The sequence below is a fragment of the Phytophthora infestans genome, genomic scaffold (genome assembly GCF_000142945.1).
Source record: "Phytophthora infestans T30-4 supercont1.74 genomic scaffold, whole genome shotgun sequence".
Classification (NCBI taxonomy): Eukaryota; Oomycota; class Peronosporomycetes; order Peronosporales; family Peronosporaceae; genus Phytophthora; species Phytophthora infestans.
Window position 1 is genome coordinate 399,491 of NW_003303685.1, and position 24,393 is coordinate 423,883.

The following is a 24,393-nucleotide window of genomic DNA, read 5'->3' on the forward strand; positions in this document are numbered from 1 at the left end:
GTGGCAGCTTATGACATCGAGCCAAAAGAAAACAGAATCTGTACCTTGGTCTTGTCACTTTCCGATTTTTAAAGGCCGTAGACGTTTGTACGAGCTGTGCAGATGCCGCGGTGAAAAGCGTCAAACGTCGGTGGTGTGTGGAGCACGTAATATCCCATTGTGCTTATCCGCCCGTCGAAATTCCTTCATTGAACAGCACGCGAGCACAAAAACTTGAAGAAAGGCCACCCCTCCATAGGGTTTTCGATTGTTTTTGCCTTCGGATATCGTTGCACATACATGTACAAGTGTGATATAGAAATGTATAATTATTTTTAACCTATTCTTCCGGGTACGAAGGGATAGCTGATATTCTCGAAACACATATCTATCCCAACATAACCGGGTGTATGGCCGAGCGCCAGCTTTGCTGTGGCTGTTGCGGCCGTCACAGTGATTGATCACATTCAAGTGAGTATCCGAGACAAGGACCAGCGGACATACTTGTATACAATGTACACACGCGACATGTCACGATTGCCCTTGCGCAGCAGATCCTGTGATAGGCTGAATGAAGTTGGAGCCCAATCACAATCCTAGATGCCAAATGAAATGCCAAACCGGTCGCACTATTTCTGCCGCATCATATTTCGTATGCAATCGGCACGCGCACGCCGCGTGCCAAGCAGTAGACGACCAGCGACGTAGACAGCGAAGTAAAACCACAACAGTAGTACCATGGTTCAGCACGCGCAAACGCCCTTCTAATGCAACATCCCGTTATATCGTTTCAACGGTACTTGACCTGTGCATTCGATTGAATGGACAGTCACTTAATGCAACACAGCACGACCGTTCAATGTCAAAAGGGGATCCGAAGCGCGTGGATATAAGACGCCTTCTTTGGTCGAGTAGTCCTTAGTAGCTAGGCTTGAAGCGGTGATTCATGCAACTAATAAGAAGCACTGCATCAATCACACCACCAATGCTTCGATTCACAGAGCTGTTATCTTCTACCGTAGATGCGACAGCCCCCCCCCCCCTCCATACACAGCCGTACCGTGGGAAGGTATCGACAACCATATAAAAGGCATCCGGAGCTCTCAAATATGTGTTGGCCTTTGTCGCGATATTTCACCTCGCTCAATGGATAAAAGGTACTCTGGGAATAACATGTGGTGTAGCGGGATCAGCAAAATCTGCGAGATTGCCGGATCCAGCTTACCAACTGCACCCAGGCACCGACTAACGGAGGGGGTCCCCCGATGATCCGTGTTCTGCTGAACTTTCCTCACCTTGTGTTCCCGTCGGTAGGGCGGGATCTTGCTCTCTCGGTACCTTCCGAAGAGTTCAAGTGGTGAAGCTTGAGCGTCTTGGCGAGACGTGGGGATGAGGTGGAGCAGCAGTGGAAAATCTTCACTCTGCGTCCGTGGATGGTTCCGTATCCTAAGCGAATATTCGAGCTTACGGATCCGGGGCCTAGATCGTGGATCTGGCCGTAGGGTTGCCTTGCGGGTGTGTTCCCTTGCCTTTGTAGTTCCTTTGCGTCGTACTTGCCGCCTCCTGTGACGGGATCTTGAAAGTTGAGAGCCCCTAGGGTGTAACCGACCAAGTAGTAAATTCGGTTAACCTGTCGGATCTGCACAAGTAAAGGAAAAGCTCACTAGGTTGTAGGATCTGGCCAATGTATTATCCAGTTATCACTACCAACACTAGATTCGCAATTCCCAACCTTCTCGGAGCTCGTACGGCCAATGTAGTTCCGGTTCTTGAGGGCAGGAAGTCACTTGCGTGTCACTGTGCAAATTGGAGTCTGTATTGATATTTAAGCCTATACCTGCCTGGATTTCTACCTTCTATGTCTTTCATCTGCTAAATCCCTTACCAGGCTCGGCTGCATGTCCCTTCTTCCCTTGACCCATCATCCCAGCTGTATTATCTTCAGATCCACCGGATCCATGACGTAATCATCATGGTCACCCTATTATGGGTACACTCATCCGGATCCAGGTCGCTTGGATCCACTTCACTGTAAGTTTGCACTCGTCGTCGATCTGAGCTCTCCCATCATCCAACATCATCTCGCGACCGTCTGTGATCTCCATTGTCCCACGAAAGTTCGAGATCCACTGTATCCATCATCCCTATACCCTGGATCCAGGTCCCTCCAGGCGGGATCCTCCTCCTTGGATCCGAACTCGGAAGTATGGGATCCGGGGTACCTCGCGGTGGATCTTGACTCTTCATTAGCCGTGGCTACTAGATCCACCTTCAGAGGGCACCGACCATCCTTCCTTCATAGGATCCACACTCGATCCACTCTTGTATAGTATATCCCATATCCTTTTAAGTGAATCCAGGTAAGGGTGGATCCGAGGTAAGTCTTGGTGGATCTTGCCTTCTCGTACATCGCTCATATCAGATCCATCGTCATTCCATACGGGGTGCTGCTCGCCATGGCTAATCCACCACAGGCAACTTGCATCCGTGCCAGCCAACCCAAATCCTCTCTAATCACTTGAAATTGTCACTGATTCGGGATAGTGACCCCGCGTCAGGCCCATTCTCTTATTTCTGAAAAAGCACTTCACCACAAACATGCTGATATATTTTAGAGATAATGGAAAAGTAATGTTATTTTCTATGATGATTTAGCTAGACACGCTGTAGCTTATGAACCTAGTAAACACATAGATAGCATAGCATAAATCTAATTCGAGGTCGTGTATCTACCAGGCTGACGTAGGAACTTGAATTAATGCGATAAACGAATGCCGTTGCTATCATTATTCGGCCCTAGCTTAAAAAGGAAAATTACTACTGAACCCTCGCTAAAATGTCACAAAGGGTGAGAAGTTCTCGTCCAAAGTGAAGTTGTACCACAATCCAACGATTGCATTGTTTGTCGCAGCTGCTTGGACCTGGTGTGACGAGTCTGGACCGAACATATCTTCTGTATGCTGTCGAATAGATTGGCTATTTCATCATCTAGTTGCACCTTAACCTCCATGTTCTCGTAAGTTGAGGCGCTATATATGATGTGTTTAGCTTCCGTCAGTTTTTCGGCATCAAATTTATGTTGGCCGCTACAAAAAAGACATCATGGTTGTATTGAACAAATCTCGAGAGAGTTTAACAGTGAGGCGTAGTCAATGTGCGAGCGAAAAACGGCCAAATGAACCGGCTTAGGGTAGATAGACCATATCCCCGGTTAAAGGGGTAAAAAGAGGCGGTTCCATCCACTCATGGGTGGCTGACAGTCGACGAGTTATCTCGCTCTTCAAAAAGAGCGTGAGATCGACAAGTAAAGAAGGAACCAGAAATGGTTGCGACGGCGGGCAAGACACATTGCCATATTTTGACATCAGAAGCGTTTCAGCAGGGTCTGGTGGTGCTGGATGACCGTTACCGGTGCCGCCATCGCCAAATGCGAGCGGCCGCAGCAGAGCCACAGTAGGGCGAATGGGGGGGGGGGCAGAGAGAAGGAGCACTTAAGGAAGACGCCGATGCAATTATCGACGCCGGCTATGGAAATTGTAAAGTCCAGGTCTCCGCGCACCCTATTCACAGAGGCAAATACCGCTGAAGCTAAAGAAACATCAGAGACGGCGGCGGATGAGTTTGCGGTGGAATTAGAGGTGGAGGTGGTATTCATTGATGAGGTGATGTATGTGTCTCTGGGTGCTAACGCCAGTACTGGATGTCCCAAGCGCCATAGAGGCCTAGCGCTTTCCTCGTACGAGCAAGAAGGCGGCAGCTGTAACGGGGTAAGAGATACCGTCACTAGCTTGCACTATAGTGTGGAGGAGGCTCGCAATAGTAAAACCAAGTCTTAGGTTTGTGTCAAATTCAACTCTGATTTATTTAGGACCAGGTCGGCTACCACTGGCCTCGTGTGAACCACTCAAACACATGTATATACCTGATTGGTCAATAAGTGAGTCTGGCTCCTCACTATCTTCCAATCAGATGACGACATCTTGGCACACGCTACCCGTGTGCCACTTTACCTACTTATGTAATAACTAAAGAAATATCTACCTACTTATGTAGTTGGAGTTGGGCCAATTGCAGCATCAGTCACGCAAAGGCCTCAGTAACGGCGTCGGAACGTCTTTCAGGACATTTTAGATGCTGAAGCCAGCGTAGAAACCACCAAGGACGACTGTAACGGGATTACACGCAAGTGACTACATGTAGCCACTTGGCTACGAAGAAGGTTTTCCAAGTCGGTGTGAAAGACACCAACGGTTATATTTGGCAAACTATTGGTCTGTACGCATTTAGGGCGTTCATTGGTTGAAATTCATTATCTTCAGCCAATTAGAATAGTAGGATTATGTCAGCCATTCGTTGCCAAATACCTTTCATTGAGAATATCATCTTAGGAGGAAAAGCCAAACGAAAATATAAACAGCTCTCAATTTTACTGGAAATCGGCTTTGCTTTCCTATTTAAGTAGAACTTTACTTTCGAGCGAAAGTATAGTTAATCTATGTGAGACGCAGCTTTCGCTTCCTCATACACGTGCGCTAACGTGTAAGCCGCAGTGATGGGATTAAAGTAGGCCCATTAGGTCGCATAACCAGCTGTATTATAATTCGCGAGCTACATTTTTTGGTCATAAATGTGTATGCACAACTCGAAGACTCGTGTTTCTTCTAAAAGATCGCCGAGATCGTTAATAACGCAGCCCGTTTCTACCATGCTGTTTGTCTTCGAACTAAACTACTTTTAACTAGTAACCCGACAGTTGCGTATCATCTGAGTCGCAGATTAAATCGTCGTGGCCTGGAAGGTCGTCAAGCGTCATGCGGTGGCGCAGTCTCTTTCGGCTCCGATACTTGTCCTGCGACAGGCGTCGTTTCGTTTTAATGGTGTTGCCAATAGCACGTAGTCTGTTCTCCCGCTGTGCGTAGGCCTCACTGTTGGCATCTCGCAGTGGATTTGACTCAATGTGGAAGTTGGTCAAACCCACAAAAACTTGGAAAATATCGTCGTACAAGTCCTCGCTCCAGCGATACTTGTCCGCAACAATGCGCCACAAACTGCAGAGTCTCCCAAAGACGTTTTCAACGAGGCCTCGGTCACTAGAGATGTTTTCATTTCGGCTCTGAATCTCGGGCGGGAGGTTCGAGCCTGGTAGGAGAGAATGCGTCCTACGAGGTGTCCTAAAGTGTCCTATTGTCCTAAAACCTGGGATAAAAAACTAGCAATCGGCTCATAAACAAACCAATATTTAGGACACCACATTGTGTTTTAGGACGAAACAAGCCAGGCTCCGCGTGTCCTAATAGAACACTCGACAACTCGACACTTATTATGTCCTATTAGGACACACAGCAAGCCAGACTACTGTCCTATTATGACAACATCAAACCCAACATGCACTGTCCTATTAGGACAACGTTACTAGTTTTCTACTGTCGTATCAATATAATCGAATTATTCATCTGTAATTCACAAGAGCAATTACACATGGGGAAATTGTATTAGTAGGTTCTATCCGCATCTACTCAAAGCTTTTGTAGTCTTCAGGAATCTCCAGTGTCGCTGGTGGGGCATGCTGTGGGGCTTTCTGGCGGAGTTGTTTGATATCCTCGATACGCTGGATATAGCGTGCAGCCTCACGCTTGGTGCCTTCAATTAAGGCTAAAAGGCCAGGATGAAAACCCATTTGGGACGCAAAGTCACGATTGTACTTCTCCAATGGATTGTTGGTACGGTTGATCACATCAACCCCAACACGCATCATCTCCTGAACATTCCACGTCGTAACGTCAAACCTTTCCATTTAAGTCTTCAAAAAATACTTCCAGAATGCATTCCACTTTGTCTTTGCTCCAGTTTCGTCGACAATACTGCGAACGTATCTAACACCCTAAAAAGTGCAAAAAAGTGAGATCCAAAATATATTAGCATAAAAAGGTCAGATTTAAGTTGTAAATAGGTATGATCAAAATAAAAAAGTCCTTTCCTTTTTTGAGATTTGGTCCACAGGGATGACAGCAAGCGTGTCAAGTTTTTCGGGACTGAGCGCGCTCTTTATTTGGCAGTCTGGAATGCGTAGATCGACCATTTTGCGGAGTAGTGCCTGTTTCCAGTGAAACAGGCACCCTACGAGGTTGGCACGGGGAAACTGCTCCAGAACTGCGCTAATTTACGCCACTTCGAAGCCACACGTGACGTTTTCAGGCTCCAACTGTCTGTTGCTCAAAATGATGAGCTCATTTAGCACCCGCCAGTACATATCTTGCGACTTACCTTAAGCCAACACGTAGCAAATGGGTACGTAGAGATTGACGGCAGGCTCAAACGCCATCACAATCAAGCATTGGCTGAAAGGTTTGGGTACCACCGAAAAGGTGCCGTCTATGAAAAGGGTAATCTTCGGATACCGCAGTATCAGACCCAAATCAGGGTGCCCAAAACCGATCATGCGATGGATTCCGGTGGTCGTATGTGTGGGGTACGTCACACTAAACTGTAGAAAGGACCTGGGGTCCTTGTCGCTTACACAGCGTACTGGTTGAGAGAGTATGGCCTCGTACACATCACCGCCCGTACACTCCTTGCGTGTCTGCTACACTATAGAGACGGCAGGTACACATGGAATGATAGTGATCGTGGCGTCGTCGGCAGCATGGCGGCGCTTGATCCCGTCGTACACCTCTTGCCAGACAACTGGTGGAGGGGTAGCCATGTTGCTGGCGCTGCGTCGCTGTAGCTCTAGGCGCATTTCGCTGCGCACATCAATGACTTGTGGCACCGCCTCGTCGCACGTATGAAGAACCCCGTCTGCTACAACTGCACCTGATCGAACAGTTATCTTAGCCTTGCATCCTTTGCGGAACCGCTTGCAGACGTAGTAAACCGTGCTTGTTTCAGGACACGAGCGCTTGATGCAGAAGGAGTAGCCGCGATGGTACATGGTGCTTAGCTGCCGTGGTGGAGATTGATAAATGATTGGTAGTGTGCCTTAGGACAGTAAGTAACGCTAATGTGAGTATTAAGTAACGCTTATGTTATTTTAAGTAGAAGGTCCAGAAGAAAGTTAATATTTGAGTTTTAGGACAATATGGAGGACACAAATTATAATATTCTGTAACGAAGGATTAGTCGCTTTTTAGGACACATCTCCAAAATCTCCCTGTAAGATTTAGGCCAAATAGGACACTTTAGGACGTGTCTTAGGACGCATTATCCTACACCTCGAGCCTTTAGTCGGGTGGATACAGCGAAGGTGGGCTTCCAGCCCCTGGCAACCTTTATCGGTGAGTACTGCCCATTCACTGGGAAATTCCTCGCGCAACGGGCCCTCGCCCGGAATTTAGTTGTCGGTCTCCGACTTCACGCGCATGCTCGAGTGGAACTCCATGTTCTTCCGGAAGATCGATATGTCAGGCGTGCTGCTGCGCTCGTGCTGGCTGCAGTTGATAGCGAAGCCTTAAGGGTTTACAGACACCTCTACCTTGAGGATGTACAATTTGTGCTTAGGACTATAGTACGGCATCACTTCGGCCATGTTTCCAGCAGGTTGATTGACCTGTTGGAAAGTGACGTCCGTCGCATATAACGCGCACGGGTAGTGACTAAAGGTGTTTCCGGAAGTCACCAGCCGCCGCATGTTGGTCTCTAGCGCTTTTCCTCGCACCCACTCATCGTAAATGCGCGGCGCAAGTACACGGCAAAACGACGTTATCGTCTTGATAAACGTCGGCGTTTTGATCCGGAAAACGTGAGCATTCATATCCCAGGTGCCTCCGTGTTTGAACACAGCTACCATCATGAAGAGAACGTCCTTTCCAGCAGCCTGAGAGCGACGTCCTCTTCCGACGTTCCAGTAGCGCGTGACGTGCAGCCGCACTATGGACCACAGTGCGTTGAGTTCGCGAGGAGTGAAGTTGGTCAGGCAGCTTACGGCGTCAGCTTCTCCTTCCATGTACCACGCGTCGAAATCCGGGCACGGTGAGTCAACATCCACGTCGTCATCATTGCGGAGCACGCGTGAAAATCTGTCGTGCTCAGCGCGGCGGACGATGTCCCGATCATCAAGCATTCTCAGCATTTGCTGGCGGTGATCTTCTTCTGTAGCGTGAGAGCGGCGACCAGTGCGACCTGACATCTTGGGCGAGGTGGGGGGATGTTTTGTAGCTTGGTAACTATTAGGTTAATTGCGAAGTGATTAAGTTTTAACAGCTGGAGTGGCAAACGTTGTCGTCATAAAGTACCTTCAAGTAGCTGCACATTGTTCTAGAAGATCGATAACATCGCTAATAGATCTAGAAAGTTCGAATGTGTGTCATCTAGAAGAATTTACGGTCAGTTGTGTAATTTTTGCAAGTTGTTTAGTGCTCTGCACAGAAACTCGCTGGGTGATTTGTAACTGGTTTTTAGGTCTATTACAACGACAACACGGGTCTGTTGCGTCGGCTGCCCCACGCGTCACTTATTGTCTGTGTAGTCAGCGGTAACCCTAACACCACGGCGGCAGTACACGCGAGTGCACTGGCCTGGGATCGGAAGAGGAGTCGGACCCTTATCCTGGCGATGACGGCGCGTCGAGACCACGCGGAGCACGATGCACCCTAGATCGGAGTAAGTAGCCAAGATGGCGTGTGCTAATCGGGTACCAGGACCTTTAAGCTCACCGCACCCTGCGTGGCATATAATGATGGAGACTATCATTGAGATTTTTTGTGCAAATTACAGTGTAATCCCCCAACATCGCAAAGAATACCAGAAACAGCATACACCTGCGTGAGTCTCCGTCTGATTACACTTTAATAAAATCATTTGTGAAAAAAAGCCGGATTTAAGCTTCGCTGATACAGACAGCGACAAAGAAATCCGCCCCTATCTGAATAACATCCTCTATATAAATCAGTTGTTGCCATCAGAGACAAGAAAACCGCCCTTTAGTCTAGTTGGCTAAACCCAGAGCTTCGGTACAAAACTCTTTTTTCATACGAGGACAAAACTTCGCTTAGGACAGGGGCGATGTGGCGGGGTCACACAGCACCTTGCGCTAGAGGAAGTTAGCTTCCGAGAGTGTACAAACTCTCAGTGAACGGCAGTTCACAGGCCCCCTCTTTATTCAAAAGAGAGCGAAGTGACCTAATTAAAGTTAGATGTAAACTGAGTATATATATATATATATATAGGTATATAAAGCTTGGGTTTAATACAAACTAAAAGTCACCTATAGAAATGCAATGTCGTTAACCAATGGTTGGCTTTGAGCGACCTTGGTACTTTGTACAAAATATATCGAAGTATGACGTGTCATACTTCATGTTACCAGGGTACACTTAGGGCTACGTATTCCGTTACATCCCCCCCCACTTAGGCTCGGTTTACCGACTAATCAGAATGAAGAGGTGTTCGTCACAAACTTTCATTCTCAAAGTCGAAAGCCATCGACTTGGCCGCGCGAGCGCGGCGGAGGCTCACTTCACAGTTAGAGCCTCGAGCAGCAACCTGTGCGCTCTTCGTCTAGGTCTCCAATTCGACCGTTACCATGCCTCGTGGCACAGCAAATAACGGTGCTAAGACACGCTCCAAGGCTGCGGCCGGGAAGGCGCAAGCCAAGAGCACTAAGCCTCACGGCAAAGGCTCGGCACTCAAGGAGGCTACTCAGGTGGCCTCCGAGGCGATCGGTTTCTCGGGTGACGCGGTGTAGGCAAACGAGCAAGCAAGCGCCGCCGTCCGTCGCCCTCGGCCTCAGACAATCGTGCGAACCCTCCGTTCGTGGAACGTGAGTTCAACTCTGGCAGTGAGGACGAAGCCGAGTCCGAGAGCACGCACGATGCTCCTGCGGGCTCTGTGGGAGGGCACAGCCCAGTGCCCAGTGAGCACAAGGATGACAGCGTGCAGTCGCTCGCTAGTGATCAAGGTGATCATAGTCCCAGGACGTCTGTGCGCTCTGAGAGTCCGGCCGTCAAGGCTAAGGGCGCTCCCAAAGCCGGTGGCGATGAGGAAGAGAATCCTCGCAAACGTCTCTCGCTTGCCGAGGGTCTTGCGCGTGCTAAGGCCTCTAAAGCCGAAGGCGCCAAGCCCTCAAAGAAGCGTACAGCCTCTAAATCTCCACTCCGCGAGGAGAAGGAGACTCGACGCTCCTATCAGAGTATCCTTGACTCCTCGGATGAAGAGGAGGAGAAGGAGGAGGAGGAGGAGGGTGCTATTGCTGACTCCCGGGAGGTCACAAATGACCTCGACCAGCAGCAGGAGGACTTCCAAGCTGCCGAAAGTGTGCGTGGGGGTTCGGTGGTGGCACCCGTCAGCCAGGGAGCTGCCATCAACTTAAGAGGGTATTGGCCTCCAGAGGAGAGCTCTGAGGCTGACCTCTTCCTAGAGCTTCTCGTCGCTCCTCGTGGCCTTGTGGGCGGCCACACTTCTAGGGGTATTTACGAACGTGCCCTTGTTCAGAAAGAGCAGTTGTTCGCTGACAACTTGGAGCCTGCTCGGTGTGTGCTTCTCGTGCCACCCCGGACCCCCCTGAAGGACTTCACGACTTGTAGTAAGAAGCCCAAGACCCGGGGTGGTCTCTATCCTCTTTAAGGATACCCCTGGGTTATGCCCGAGAACTGTCCCACGTGGAGTTCTTGTGAGGATATGTTCTGGGCTTGGGTGGAGTCTCTTAAGTACTCACCCACGGCGTTACGGGAACTCCATGAAGATCAGCTGCTGTCTCGCATCCTGAACCAGCGTGATCTTCGTGTGAGGTTTGCCCACTTGGTCAGCAAGCACATGCTGCCAAGGGACATCCTGAAGCGCGCGGCTTCCAGCGCTCACGATGAGCGCGGGTACGGAATGTATTCGTCGTCCGTACCCCGTTCGCGCAATAAACCCCGGACTACTTATAAAGCTGCCGCCGCTTCTGTATCCAGATTGCGACAGTCTTCGGGCAGTCAATCAGGAGCCGTTCAATCGGCTCCCACGAGTTCTCGGAGTGGGCATAACCCCTCCACTTCACGAGGAGCTGTCGCTTACCGCGACGCCGTTGCTCCTGGAGGATCCGCTCCACGTGGAAGTGGACTTCTCCATTCCGGTCAAGCAGGGGCGGAGGTGCCCTCGTACGAGTACGAGTACTCGGCGCCTCCCGAACGCCACTCTCGTCCGAGTGCTCCGGCTGCGGGTCCGACACAGGACCCTGAGGCTGACCGCCTCCGTCAACGTGTCCTCGTTCTTGAGATTGCACTTGGCCTTGGGACTGGCGGTAATGCTGCCGCCCAGGCCGGGAATCAGGGCGAGCTCGCTCGTCTTGCGGGCCGCCTGGACTTGTTGGAGCGAGAGGTCGCGAGCCTGCACCTGCGGGTGGATCGCCGGGCCTCTTCGTCCGATCTGGACGAGGCCTTTCGCATGATCCGACGGATCGAGGCTTTGTTGCCACGTCCGGAGCCGCCCGCGGCACACTCCCAGACGTACGCGTATGGTGCGTACCCGGCGTACTCAGCGTACTCGGCGTATGGCGCCGGGGTCCGTTCGTATGGAGCCCTTCCGGCGTACGGTCTTGCCCGCAGCCTTTCCGTCCCGACCGAGGCTTGGGTGCCTGCTCCGACGTTCTCGTCGACGTCTGTGGCCCGCTCCGCTTTGAGGAGCTGGGCCAAGGTGGGTCTGCGAGTCAGCAACCCCCTGCGGATCAAAGTACCGCTTAAGACGTCCAACATAGAACGTCGGGTGCATCGTCCTTGACTTTGACAGGTCGATGGCGTACGACGCACCATGTCTGGCCAGGACTGCAAATGGTCTGATGAAGCGGTGATTCAGCTTGTTGCTGCCGACAGAGCTGACAGTGTCAAGAGGTAGGTTCCTCGTGTCTAGTAACACTAAGTTCTCCACTTTAAATACACTTAAGTTTCCTCTTCCATGTTTGTTGGAGTACTCCTTTTGTTTATCCTGAGCCGCTGCCATGGCATCGCGGACCCTGCTGACAACGCTCAGCTTGGTATCCATAAAGGATTCCACTTGTTTCCGCAGCGAAACTGGTCTCACATCCGAGACCTGGGAGGATAGGACTTTCCGAGCCTCACCCCCACTTAGAATAGAGGAGTCAGTGTCTCCTCGAAGAGTAGGAGGCACTCTGGGGTGACAGAAGCCGTTCAAGTAGAACGGCGTGAACCCCGTGGACGCGTGTACCGCGTTGTTGAGCGCAAATTCAACAACTGGAAGCTGCGTCGACCACGTACGTGGCGCTGCCGCGCACACACTGCCCAGAGTGTCCTCCAGCACTCGATTGACGCGCGCTGTCTGGCCGTCTGTCTGCGGATGGTCCGCAGTGGACATCTGCAGACGAGCTCCCAGTAAAGGAAACAGCGTTTTCCAAAACGCAGCCGTGAACCGCGGGTCTCGGTCCGAGACAATTGTCTCCGGGAGACCGTGATAGGGGAACACGCCATCGACGAACGACCTTGCGGTTTGTTCGCCCGTAACAGTGACGGGAACCGAAGCAAGATGGTACATCTTGCTCAGCCGACACACGAACACCAAAATTCCGGTGTTGCCGTGTCCGTCGGCGGGAAGCCCAAAGATGAAGTCAAGACTCATCGCCTTCCAACAATCAGGTACAGGCGGGCTCTGTAGTGGAGCCGAAGAGTGCCCTACGGGTTTGACCCGCTGACATGTTTCACATGTCTTCACATATCGGCCCACTTGTACATGTGGGTCCACCAGAAGGCCTGAGAAACCGACAGAAAGGTCTTCTCGCGGCCCAAGTGGCCGCTAAAGGACGCGTCGTGCGCCTCCGCGAGGATATCGAGCTTCAGATCCTCGTCGCTGGGTACGACCACCCGTGGAGGCTCATTGAACTCCACCCGGTAATAGAAGAGGCCATCCTTCAGCTCATATCGGTGGGGCCGTGAGCGCTGTCGCGACGAGAGCCAGTCGGACTTCGCGCTCGTTCCTGCCATGAGGAACTTGACGATAGGCGCGACAGCCTCATCGTCCGATACGCCATGCGTATCCGATCATATAGATCCGTTGTCACCCGTGTGATGTGGGCCAACGCATAGTCAGGACGCCGAGAAAGGGCGAGCGCGAGTGAAGGTGATTCGCTGGTATTGTAGAAAGCAGCGGACTCGTAGGCCTGGGTGCTCACCAATGAAGGAAAATGAAAAGTAATAGATTATATGGTATTGGCTTTCAGTCGCACACAGCCACCTTTGTTAACTGTCTGTCCTGGTCCCAGTGCTTGTCCTAAATCAGTTCTTACCTCCATGAGCAGGTCTTCAATGTGCATTCCAACACGACCCCATTTCGATCAACCTCACATGCAAGCACGTTGAGCTTGCCCGGCTTGTATTCGACGCGTAAGTTGTACTCCGCGAAGAAGGACAGCCACCTCGCCATCCTTTGGGAGAGGTGAGGCGAGTTAGTCGCCGTCCTCAAGGATGCGTGGGCTGTGTAGATCACGAAGGGCCGGGAGCCCAGAAGGTGAACACGGAACTTCACAAGGACATATTTCATTGCCAGGAGCTCCTTGTCGTGGACAGGGTAGTTCCGTTCGGCGGCTTTAAGCTGCCTGGACCGGAACGAGATGACTCGTTCGTGTCCAGCCGTGTCGGCCTGCAGCAATGCACACCCGATGGCGTAATCGGAGGCATCGCAGACGACGCTAAACGGCTTCGTCTCGTCGCCAGCACAGGGGCCTCTTAGAGACTGGCCTTGATGCTATCAAAAGCATCCTGCTGCTCTTGCTCCCAGCGCCAGGCGACGTCTTTCTGAAGGAGACCCGACAAGGGCTTAGCGAAGCCCGCGTACCCTGCACTGTACTTGTGAAGGTAGTTGACCAGGCCCAACCACTTTTTCGGAGATCCTTCTGGGATCGGGGCGCTGGCCATGCTGCAATGGCCTTGACCTTGTCTGGGTCAGCACGAACGCTCACGTTGCTTACGAAGCAACCGAGAACTTTAATCTCTGGTGACGCGAAAACGCACTTGTCGATGTTAGCGCAGAGCTTGTTCGCTCGCATTACGTCTAAAACTCGACGGAGGTGTCCTAGGTGCACCTCCATGGCCGTCTTGTCTCCCTCGGCACGGCTATGGACGAATATGTCGTCGAAGTACGTCTGTACGAAGGTACGCAAAGGGCGAAACCGTTGCGTCATTAGGCGATTGAACGTCGCCGGGGCGTTATACAAGCCCTGCGGCATGACGACCCCCTCCCAAAGCTTGACGACTGGAGTGCTTACCGCGGTGAGCGGGATGTCACTCTCTCGCATCAGGATCTGGTAGTATCCATCTACCAAATCCAGCGCACTGTACAGTACGCTTCCGGCCATGCTGTTTAACAACACATCCTTTCGTGGGCTTGGTGTTTGGGCCGGCACCGTCGCGTTGTTCACCTTGTTATAAGCGTGGACTAGACGCCCTTTTCCGTTCGGCTTCCGAACACAGAAAGTTGGCGTCAAGTGCGGGGATTTCGACTACCGCATCATGCCTGCCTTTGCTTTCGAAGAAGGCATCAATGACCTCGCACTGTTCGCGCGGAAGAGGCCATTGCCTCGTGACACAGTACTTTGTGCCGAGATCAATCTCATGCCGTACGCCTCGATCCGGTGGGAGTTGGATCGGTGGGTGTTTGTTCATCACGTCCGCATACTCCGTCACCAAAGGATACACCGGATCCTTGGGGTTCTTAAGGATCTCAGAACCCAAGCGCGTCGGACGCTGCTTGTTTAGGTCTTCCAGGGTGTTCTCGTCCAAGACAGAGGAGGAGTTCAGCTCCTCCCGAGTGGTCTCAGGTCTCATGAGCACCGTCTCGGCAACCTTTCCAGCATTGAGGTTGGCCAGAAAAGACTCGATTGTAATTTCCGCGTGGTTCAGTATTTCTGCAACCTCTGGCAATGGTTTCAAGTGGACACCAGATGCCTTGACGAGTAAACCGGTCTCGCAATCAAAAATGTGATAACACGCTTCCACCGGCCTTGTCGGAGGATCCCGGGCCCTGGACTCCGAGTCGCTTGAAGCGACGTCGATCTGAACGAAGTTCGGGTCCGACTTGAGGCGGCGGCGGCGTCGTTGACGACGGCGACCGTGACGTGGAGCTTTGCTGCCCACGTCTAGGGATGTCGGCGCTACGACATCCGAGGCACTCGTGGCCTCGTGTGGTACTATGGTACCCACACAGGAAGCGTGTTCAACGCCTTCCTCTTCAGTTAAGGTTTGGACGACGCGTGTGGAACTTTGTTACCCACACAGGAAGCGTATCCGACGTCTTCCTCTTCAGTTAAGGTCTAAGCGACCGTGAGTGGAACTCTGTTACCCACTCTGAACACGCTGTTCTCAGTGTTCGTGACAGCTGCAGCTGTCTGCGGAACTAAGTTACCCGCCTGTGGACCTAAGTTACCCACTTGGTCAGCGCCTCTTCTGGGCGCTGCCACCATCAAAGCATCCTCGGAGCCGTCATATACGTCGACGACTCCCAAGCATCTGCCGAATGCTTTAGTACCCTGGCAGCCCTTGCGGGCGCCCCGGGTCCTGACAGAGGTGGGAACATGACTCACCAATGCTCTGTCGGACTGCGCAGGGCGGCTGGCACCGATTGCCTTGCCTCGCCAGTCGATCCAGGGCTCGTGCTTCTCAAACCAGAACCTGCCCAGGATCATATCATATGGATCCATATCGAGAACAGTGAACTGTTCGAGGCTGTCAAAGTCTTCAAACTTGACGGCCAGATCCACTTGGACATTGGGGACAGTGACGACCTTCCCGTCGGCCAGTCGCACTGACACCGTCCCGTTGCCCTTGCTTTCTTTCAAAGCATCGGACAACTTGTTGCTACTATGAGCAACTGTCTGGCGGCGTGCGAAATTCTTCGACGCCCCAGAATCGATCAAGATTCTAAAGGGATGATCGTATCCCCGTACCCATCCGTGTAACGAGCAACCCGCCGCTGCTCTTCGCCGATTCGAGAGTGCGAAGACTCTCAGGGGCTAAGTCCCCGTGGTACGCGCCACCCGCGCACCCATCACGAAGACTTAGTTCTTCCCCAGTAGGGCGCCCCGCCCCTACTGGTTTCCGGCGCTCCCCTGTCTCCGGGATCCTGGCTTCTGCCAGCGACCCTTGAGGACGGGCTTGGGGAAAGCCCGTCTGCGGAGTCTTTCCGCGGGACAGTCGCGCTTGAAGTAGCCCATCTTCCCGCAGCCGAAGCAGCGGATGTCACGCTGTTGGGCGGCCCCAAGTTCCATGAAAACTGGTCCGTTGGGGCTCGTTCGACCGGGAGTCCACAAGGAACTCCCAGGCCACGCTGAGACCGGAGTACGCGCCTGGCAATGGCTGTACTCTTCTTGAAGAGCCACTTGAATCGCCTCTTCAAGGGTGTTTGACTGCACCCGGAACAGCTGAGTGCGTGCGGGACCCACTCGAAGGCCGTCCATGAACACAGTCATCTTGATGTGTTCGTTGAGTTGGTTTCCCACTAGGGACGCCGTGAGCTCCCATTCAAGCGTTGCTCTGACGTGATCGTCGATCCTTGTTGAAGCTGAAAAGTGGCGACGGCAAGCCGATTCATCATCGCTCGTGCTGTACACTTTTCAGTGCGATTATTATGAAGGAATTGCACCACTCTTGCACGTACTCGTGCAGCTCACGCCTCCCTTGTTTGCACGAGAGGAAGCGCGAACGCTGGTGGTACTCGTAGTTCGCCGGGAGGAACGCGGCTCGGAGCTGTTCACACAGCTGGGTCCAGGATGTGAAACATCCAGGGGATGTTGCTTCCCGTGAGTACACGCAACTCTTAGCACGGCCGCTAAGGTTGGAGAGTGCAAAAGCAACACGAAGTCGCTCGGTCGAGATCAGAGCCGCGTCCATCGCGAGCTCTACTTCTCGGACCCAGAAGTGAAGGTTCTCGCCTTCCTTCCCTTCATACGGTTTAACCTTCAGCCGTATTGGCTTTGGGTGAGGCGGATTTGCTTCCGCCGCCGGAGCCTGCAGGTTCTCACGCACATGCGCGATGAGGCCCTGCTCGTACGCGTCAAACGCATTGACGCGCTCGAGCTGCTCGGCCGGTGTTGACACCACCAGGCTCTGCAGGGCCTCCATTTCGAAGATGCCTGCCATCTTCCGAACCGACTCGAACTGAGAGTCGTTCATATGGGAGAAGTCGCTCCTGTCCATGGCGGAGAGGTCCAGGTAGTCTACCCGCGGTGGCGTGGATTGACTACGAGTGCTACCAAGTGTGACGGGGTCACACAGCACCTTGCGCTAGAGGAAGTTAGCTTCCGAGAGTATACAAACTCTCAGTGAACGGCAGTTCACAGGTCCCCTTTTTATTCAAAAGAGAGCGAAGTGACCCAATTAAGGTAGAATGTAAACTGAGTATATTTATAGGTAGATAAAGCTTGGGTTTAATACAAACTATAAGTCACCTATCGAAATGCAATGTCATCAACCTTTGGACGACCTTGGTACCTTGTACCAAATATCCCGAAGTATCGTATGTAATCAGGGTACACTTAGGGCTACGTACCCCGCTACACTGTAACTTACATGTAAAACGTTTGAACCGTCACTTCAACAACCTGTGCAGACAGATGATGAAAAGTAATGCTTAAGTATTCAGTAAGTAGATTCTTCTAATCTAGCCAGTGCTCACGCAAAATGCAGCAACAGCCGGAGACGGTGTACTGCTGTACCGTAGACACTCGTAGAGTCCAGGCACCCGGCAGTAAAGCGTCCGCAAGAAGCCACACAGCATTTTGCACCGTCAAAACCCAATCGAGTCATAATGGCAGGGCCAACAATGGAAGTGGTGTCGCCGGCACAGTCCGAGGGTGAGATGCGGCCATCGCACATGCTCAACTCGCGGCTGTCGACCGTCAACTACTTCACGCCCAACAGCGATGGCCTGGGTGCCACGCAGGTGCTGGGCGGCAGTCAAGCGCCTCGACAGTCCTTGATGGCTTCCGTCATGCGTCCGTCTTCTACGATGCGTCCGTCTGTGGTCACCGACCTGAGCAACAACTTCTCTGAGGGCAAAATCCACGACGCCAAGTTGCAGGTCTTCGCCAGCGACGTGCTGATGGAAGGCCAACTTACCAAAAAGGGCGAGTCCGGGCTGCAGGCGTGGAAGAATGTGAGTGTATGTTGTGCTTCTTTTAATTGTGGCACAAAATACACACTAATCCTTATTTGTGGATTTTTATTTGTGGCATGTTTAGCGCATCTTCGTGCTGCGTGGGCAGGAGCTCTCGTATTACACCATCGACAGCAAGCAACGTTATGGCGCTTTGAAGGGCACGTGGGACATTGCAGGCGCGACTGTGGAGCGTCTGGACAACTCTTCTTTCAGCTTAAAGTTGACCAACGGGAGTGTCCGCGCTATTGGAGCGCCAAATGTGCAGACGCTGATGGACTGGATGACGGCCATTGCTGTGGCTGCCGAGGCCCACATTGTGAAGCCCACGTCCGACTTGTCTCTTGTGGACCAGAGCCGCACGACGCACATTATCTTGGTGCGTCACGGCCACTACGCCAGCTCGCAGACGCCGTCCGCGGACATGCACGGACCGTTGACAGACTTGGGCGTGCAACAGGCGCGTGCAACGGGTCGATTCCTACACAAATACCTGACCGAGCGAATGGTGTTGAAGCGATTCCCCAAGTTCCCAGTGTACCATAGTGGCGTCCGTCGTGCAGTGGAGACGGCCGAACGTATCGGAGACGCGTTTCCTTCTGGCTCGGTGGAGTTCCGTGAGAACAAACTCTTCCGTGAAGCGTGGCCGGGTAACCCTTTGCCGAACGGTAACCGCCAGCAATTGGCGAGAGAGAAGCTGGACAACATGGTGTCGGACTGCGCTCGGCTCAAAATGGCATACCGTACCATGTTCCGTCATTTAATTCCGCAAGACTTGGAGATCGAGGAGCGTCAACTGAGTGAGGAAGACCAGAAACATTACGCTAATACGTTCGGCATACGGTCAACGCAGACCCGCGCAAAGGACAGATTCCGTGTCGTGGTCTGTCACGCCAATATCATTCGCTGGTTTGTGTGCAAGGCGCTGGGTGTGGACCCCAATGGCACGTGGGGCCGCATGCGCTACAACCACTGCGGTATCACTGCTATGGAGGTCGACAGCGTCGGTAACGTACAGCTCACGTACATGAATCAAACAGGACACTTGGAAACGACGCAACTTTCCGAGGTGTAGTAAGTGCTCGCTACACCAAGTCAAGAAGTCCTATGGGGACTCCGGTTGTAGTAGGAGAGTTTCTAAGGATCGACTCGTTTATAGGCTGTGGCTCTGTATTTACATGGAGTGCGTCAAAAATCCACTGGGTTTGAACGCTTGAAGTAAGTTCGAAAGGCGAATAGTGGAAACCGATGCGCAATCTTTATTGCTACACAGGTATCCATTTTTCATGACAGTCAGTGAATACGGTAACGAGGTAGTCAGCTTCAGTTACTGCCTACATGTCGAAGGATCGGGTCACTCGACTTAGTACTTAAAGACCTGGCTGCTGGTGTATCCCATCTCCTTGAGCAGGCCCTTGAGCTCGCCCTGGCTCCGGTCGGGGGCCTTGTTGCCCGAGATGGCGTCCATCATCGGAGGAGGACCGCACACACCGATCAGAGTCTCGTCGGACGGACCGGGCAGCAGCTTTTCGACCAGCTCCTTGGTCACGTAACCCGAGTAACCTTCCCAGTTAGCCTCAGGCTTGTCCAGAACGTAGTTAACCTGGAACTGCGGGTACATGTACTGCAGAGCGTCCAGCTCGTCACGAAGAATAATGTCCTTCTCCGTCCGGTTGCAGAAGATCAGCACAACCTGCGTCGAGTCATCCGGGTTACGGCAGATCTCCTTGACCACCTGCAGAGCGGGGGTGATACCCGAGCCACCGCACAGAAAACCGATGCTCTTGTACTGGTTGGGCTTGTATTCGAATTTGACAAATGGACCCTTCATGGCCAGCTCATCGCCCACGTTCAAGTCAACGATATGCTTGCTCAGCTTGCCGGTCGGGTAGCCCTTGACCACGAGCTCCAGCTCGCCCTTCTCGGCGTTCGTGTTGGTGGGCGTGTATGGACGGACGACGTTCTTGCCGTCCACGCTCGCCTTCGCCATCAGACAGCTAGCAACAGTAATACCCATCTCGTGCTCCTTGCTAGGAAGGGCGAAGACAAGACGCTTGGTGTCGTGGGTCACTTCCTCCACCTTTGTTACCTTGAAGGAGCGGAATTCCTTGGGGCTCAGCGCCACCTTTGGTTCCTCAGCGTTGCGTGCGGTAGACGAGAAGCTAGCGAGGCCAAGGGCAGACGCCATTGCCGTCATGGAAGCGGCGCTGCTCAGAGGCTGGCGGGATGCGGAGCGGAGGACAGAGGAGAACATCGTTGATCAATAGCTTCGAATCGGAGACTGCAAAACCGCTACTGACGCGCTTCCTGCACCCCTCGTTCAAGACCGCCAACACGTTCTACACTTATCAAGAGCTGGCTGGATTGAGACTCGAAAAAGTATATGATTGGCTCAGCCAATTTGGCTGACAGGGACCGTTGCGTAAGCAGTCACGTTGACTCCATTTGGAGCTTGAAGAATTCGAGCCGAACAGTGATTGTTGGTCACCGTGGTGGTGAGTGCGCTAGTGTCGCAAATGTTTGCTGCATTGTTTGCTGCAATTATGCGCCATTGCAGCTTGGTGGGTGGCGCTTCCATGACGAAGGACGCTACGACGTCTAATGTGTGGCAAAAATTAGCATGTTAAACGTGGACGGAAATGATTTGCCGGTGGAGCTCAGTCGAAGGAGAACGTCTCAGCTGTAGACCAGTCCATGGTGCGGCCAAGTGAGATTCGGCTTGCCTTCGAATGACGGACTCGATGCAAAGCCTTCGTCTTCTTCGATGTGCGGCGCTTGGCGACGCCCTTGCTGCGTTGATCTGCCTGTTTCAGTGTATTAGCTTTACAAGTCCAAACGCATCCACAAGCAACAGCGTCTTACCTTTTGCAGCAGTGGTTTATTATCAGCTGCTTGGTGTGTAGTGGAAGGTGTCTTCTTTGTAGTGTCTTCATCTTGAGAAGCGCGAGACATTGCGGCGAAGTCTTCGTCGCAGCCGACGGGAGAATTGAGAGGGTGTTGACTTGGCCTTTCGGTTGTAGAATATTGGTGGGCAATGAGTGCAGTCGTGGAGAGTGTCGATTCTGGTTTACCAGCCTTCTGAGCTGGTGTGCGTCTCTTCAATCGACGTGGACGGACTCCAGAAGCATTATCGAGTCTCGTTCCGTCGGCAGTGAAAATATCTGCCAGCTCCTTGTCTGTCTGGGGAGACTCGTCTACTAGATTGAGGCCACGTCGAACAGGCTTTGGAGTTGGTTTTGGCGCTCCACTCGCTTCTCGTTGTGTCGTGTGCAGCTCTGACAAGCGCATTTTGGAAGGTGGGGCCTGCTGAAGTGTAGAATGGGTGAGCTCCGAATATTTAGTGCAAGTATCGCCAAGCATCGCGTCTAACCAGACATACCTTACTGAGATCGCCTCCATTGATTGGGCGCTCCATCCTTGTTGGATCGGGATCTCTGTTGTTGGTATCGTTTTCTTCAGGTGCGGGGTTACCCATGGTCTCATCCGAATCATGCTCGTGGCTCGTCGCAGATACAAAAATCTGAGGAGCTGGTTCATCCATGCTGTGTTTCTTCACAATTTTTGCCTTGTTAGTGGAGCTTGCTGCGGGCTTCGACTTCTTCGCTGCCGTCGTTTTCTTCAGTTTATCGAGTTTTGCGTTGTATTGTTTTTCCTACAACCGTATAAAATGTACCAGTTTGCTTGATTGACCAGTTGGTTAATTGATGGGTCGACTAACCTTTTGCAGCAGAGTCTTGCCAAACTTCTTGCGATTTTCGGCCATCAAGGCATCGTATTTCTGTTTTAGCTTCATCGTGTGGCGAGCAATGGCTTCATCAACTTCGACTGAATCCTTCGTTGTCCAGCTTTCGATCTGATACAAGCGACAAACCCACAGTGAAATGACCCGGATGCCGTTAGCCTTACTTTCGTTCCGCCTACCTCTTTGTTCAGCAACTGGATCAGGTTTTCAGCGTCTTCTATGACGAATGCACTCAAGAACTTATCGCGAACTTCGTCGATGCGGTTTTTCACGGCTGTTTGAGTCGCCGTGATGTTGGCCCTCATCGTAGCTAGCGACGTATGCGTGTTTTGAATTTCGGACTCGACCACCGCGCAAGATGAATGCAACTCCTCTGACTCCATTTCTTGAGCTTTGAGAAGTCCCTGAATCTGCGCCACACGAAGTTGTTCTTGTTTCAATGATTCTTGCATGTTCAGAAGTTCAGCATCGACAAGCCCTTGAGTGGCTGCAGACTTTGTGACTTGATCCTGCTTTGCGTCGATCTTTACTTTCCATTCTTGAAGAACCTTTGACTTCTGTACAGTTTTCTTGTTGATAGTGGCCACCTTCTTGTTTCGGGCGGTAATAGCACGTTCTGTACTTTTCAGTTCCTTTTCAATACCCTTGATCTGTGCTTCCAGAGAAGCCATTGCCGACTTGTGCTCCTTGACAAATGTACGGTAAGCTGAAATACAATATGTCGTTAGCAAGCACGACAGAAGCACGAGCTAAAAATTTGAGGTCATACCAGCTTCATCTGCAGCGTGGACCTTTACGGCTTCGTTTTGCTCGTTTTCAAGATGCAAGCGCTGACGATCCAACCAAGTCAACTGTTCTTCTTTTGCCTATTCGGTGGGTTCAGAGGTAAGTAAAGTGGAGCTTCGACTCAATATTATGATAACGGTACCTTAATGCTGGACTGCGCGATTGCCAGCATGTCCTTCTCTTGTTTCTTTCGTAGAGCTAGCTCTCGCTTGAAGAACTTGGTACTTGTCAGTTCCTCCTGTAGCGCAATTACATATATTAAATCACTATAAAGATAATGCAGCGATTGAGTGCATACGTTTAGATGTTGCAGTCGTAATTGTAGATCTCGTGCTGTTTGCAGAACTTCCTCATCAGCTGAGCAGGTTGGCTACACACATTCCCTTTATCAATAGCTGCTTTTGAAAAGCGAGCGACCTCGATTTCTCGTACCCCGTTGCTTTCAAGCAGCTTCTGACATTTTCGCTGTTCACTGCATATGTGTGTCAGAGATTATCATCATGACAACTTCATCTCACCTTCTAGCGTCTTCGTTTTCAATTGTAATTTGACGATGCTCTTCGTGGACCATGTCTTCGTAGTTCAGCCAGGTCTGTCAACTCCAAGGTTAATGAAACCTTTATAGAGCAGCAAATGAATAAAACAAGCTTACTGCTCGAAGGTCTTCAACTGCAGCCTTTTCAGCTCGCAGCGCTGTGTCAACTTTTTCCACAGCTGCTGCTTCACTCTGAGCGTTCTGACTGACAGCATTGAGGTGTTTGTCCTCTGCAGAGAGCTCGGCTTCGTCATTCTGGAATCAAATCGACAATCTGTCAGATTGATTTGAAAAACAGCACACGTTAGAAAACGGCATAGACGTCATTTACAGCGAAGTTCCACTGGGTTGAATGAATGTCTTCGTGCAGAAGAAGAAGCGAGTTTCGGACTATAGAAAAGCAGCACATTAGTTACGACAACGGCGACATGCTGATCTTTCTCCTGCATTTTAGTACCTTCACTCAGTCGTTCCTCCTTCGCTCTCAGAGCCACCGCCTCTCGCGCTGTCTGTTCCTCCAGCCCCATGCATTGTTGCTCCAGTCCAGCGCGTTTATCCACCAACCCAAGTATAATACCCTTGAGCACACCACACTTCTCAGCAGTAGCGTCCAGTTCGTTCACTCCGATAACGTCGCAAACCCCCGTCTTGTCCTTTCCGTGCTGTTCTTGACCGGCCTCCAGCAGTGTCCGCAGCGACACCAGCCTCTCTCGCCGCAGACGACTTCTCTCCCTTCACGCACCAACGTGTATCAGAGGCTCTGAACCAGCGTACTTCAACATGTAGCATTAAAAGGCTTTAAGCCACTCACTGAAGCTGTCCGTTCGTCGTGAGCAGGTACTCGTGGCTCTCTTGTAAGCCGTCGAGCATCTCGTTGCGTTGAGCCAGTAACTTCCCCAGCTTGGCCACCTCCATTTGTAAGATCTTCTCCTTTTTTGCCACTCTGCATACAAACGTCAAGTCACGTCGGCCACAATTGTAAGTCACTGCCCCTTGTAACCTACAGACTCAGCGACATCGGGACGAGCGTCTTGGCATCTTGCGACGTGGGCGTGTCCTCTGTGGCGTTTTTCGTGTCCAGCATCCCTCTCTCTCCTCCTTTGCTCTTCTCTTGGACTTGCGTGGCGCGCGGAGAATGCGGAAGTGAAGAAAACATATCTGCGTGCGGACACAGAGTGATGGTCCTCACTTCAACCTTGCATCTGATTAGTTTTCTTTACAAAAATCAAGTCAAAATGACCCTTACGAAAACAAAGATAAAATGATGCTTCGAATTCCG

The 24,393-nt window shown here is 51.7% G+C and overlaps 3 protein-coding genes across 3 annotated transcripts; 1 reads left to right on the forward strand and 2 right to left on the reverse strand.

Moving 5' to 3' along the window:
• Nucleotides 1-17,637: 17,637 nt before the first annotated feature.
• On the forward strand, nucleotides 17,638-19,269 carry PITG_19022 (uncharacterized protein; the record flags this gene model as incomplete). Its single annotated transcript, XM_002997462.1, has 2 exons — nucleotides 17,638-18,051; nucleotides 18,137-19,269. 2 exons carry the CDS (start codon nucleotides 17,704-17,706, stop codon nucleotides 19,124-19,126), a joined length of 1,338 nt encoding a protein of 445 aa, XP_002997508.1.
• Nucleotides 19,270-19,288: 19 nt separating this feature from the next.
• PITG_19023 (NADH-cytochrome b5 reductase, putative) lies at nucleotides 19,289-20,381 on the reverse strand (the record flags this gene model as incomplete). Its single annotated transcript, XM_002997463.1, has 1 exon — nucleotides 19,289-20,381. The coding sequence occupies one exon, from the start codon at nucleotides 20,303-20,305 to the stop codon at nucleotides 19,415-19,417; it is 891 nt and encodes a 296-aa protein (XP_002997509.1).
• A 327-nt stretch (nucleotides 20,382-20,708) lies between these two features.
• On the reverse strand, nucleotides 20,709-24,236 carry PITG_19024 (uncharacterized protein; the record flags this gene model as incomplete). Its single annotated transcript, XM_002997464.1, has 14 exons — nucleotides 20,709-20,855; nucleotides 20,914-21,354; nucleotides 21,431-21,703; nucleotides 21,770-21,904; nucleotides 21,973-22,499; nucleotides 22,563-22,659; nucleotides 22,722-22,817; nucleotides 23,012-23,051; nucleotides 23,098-23,171; nucleotides 23,232-23,369; nucleotides 23,446-23,504; nucleotides 23,572-23,846; nucleotides 23,926-24,057; nucleotides 24,119-24,236. The coding sequence occupies 14 exons, from the start codon at nucleotides 24,196-24,198 to the stop codon at nucleotides 20,709-20,711; spliced, it is 2,514 nt and encodes an 837-aa protein (XP_002997510.1).
• Nucleotides 24,237-24,393: the final 157 nt, after the last annotated feature.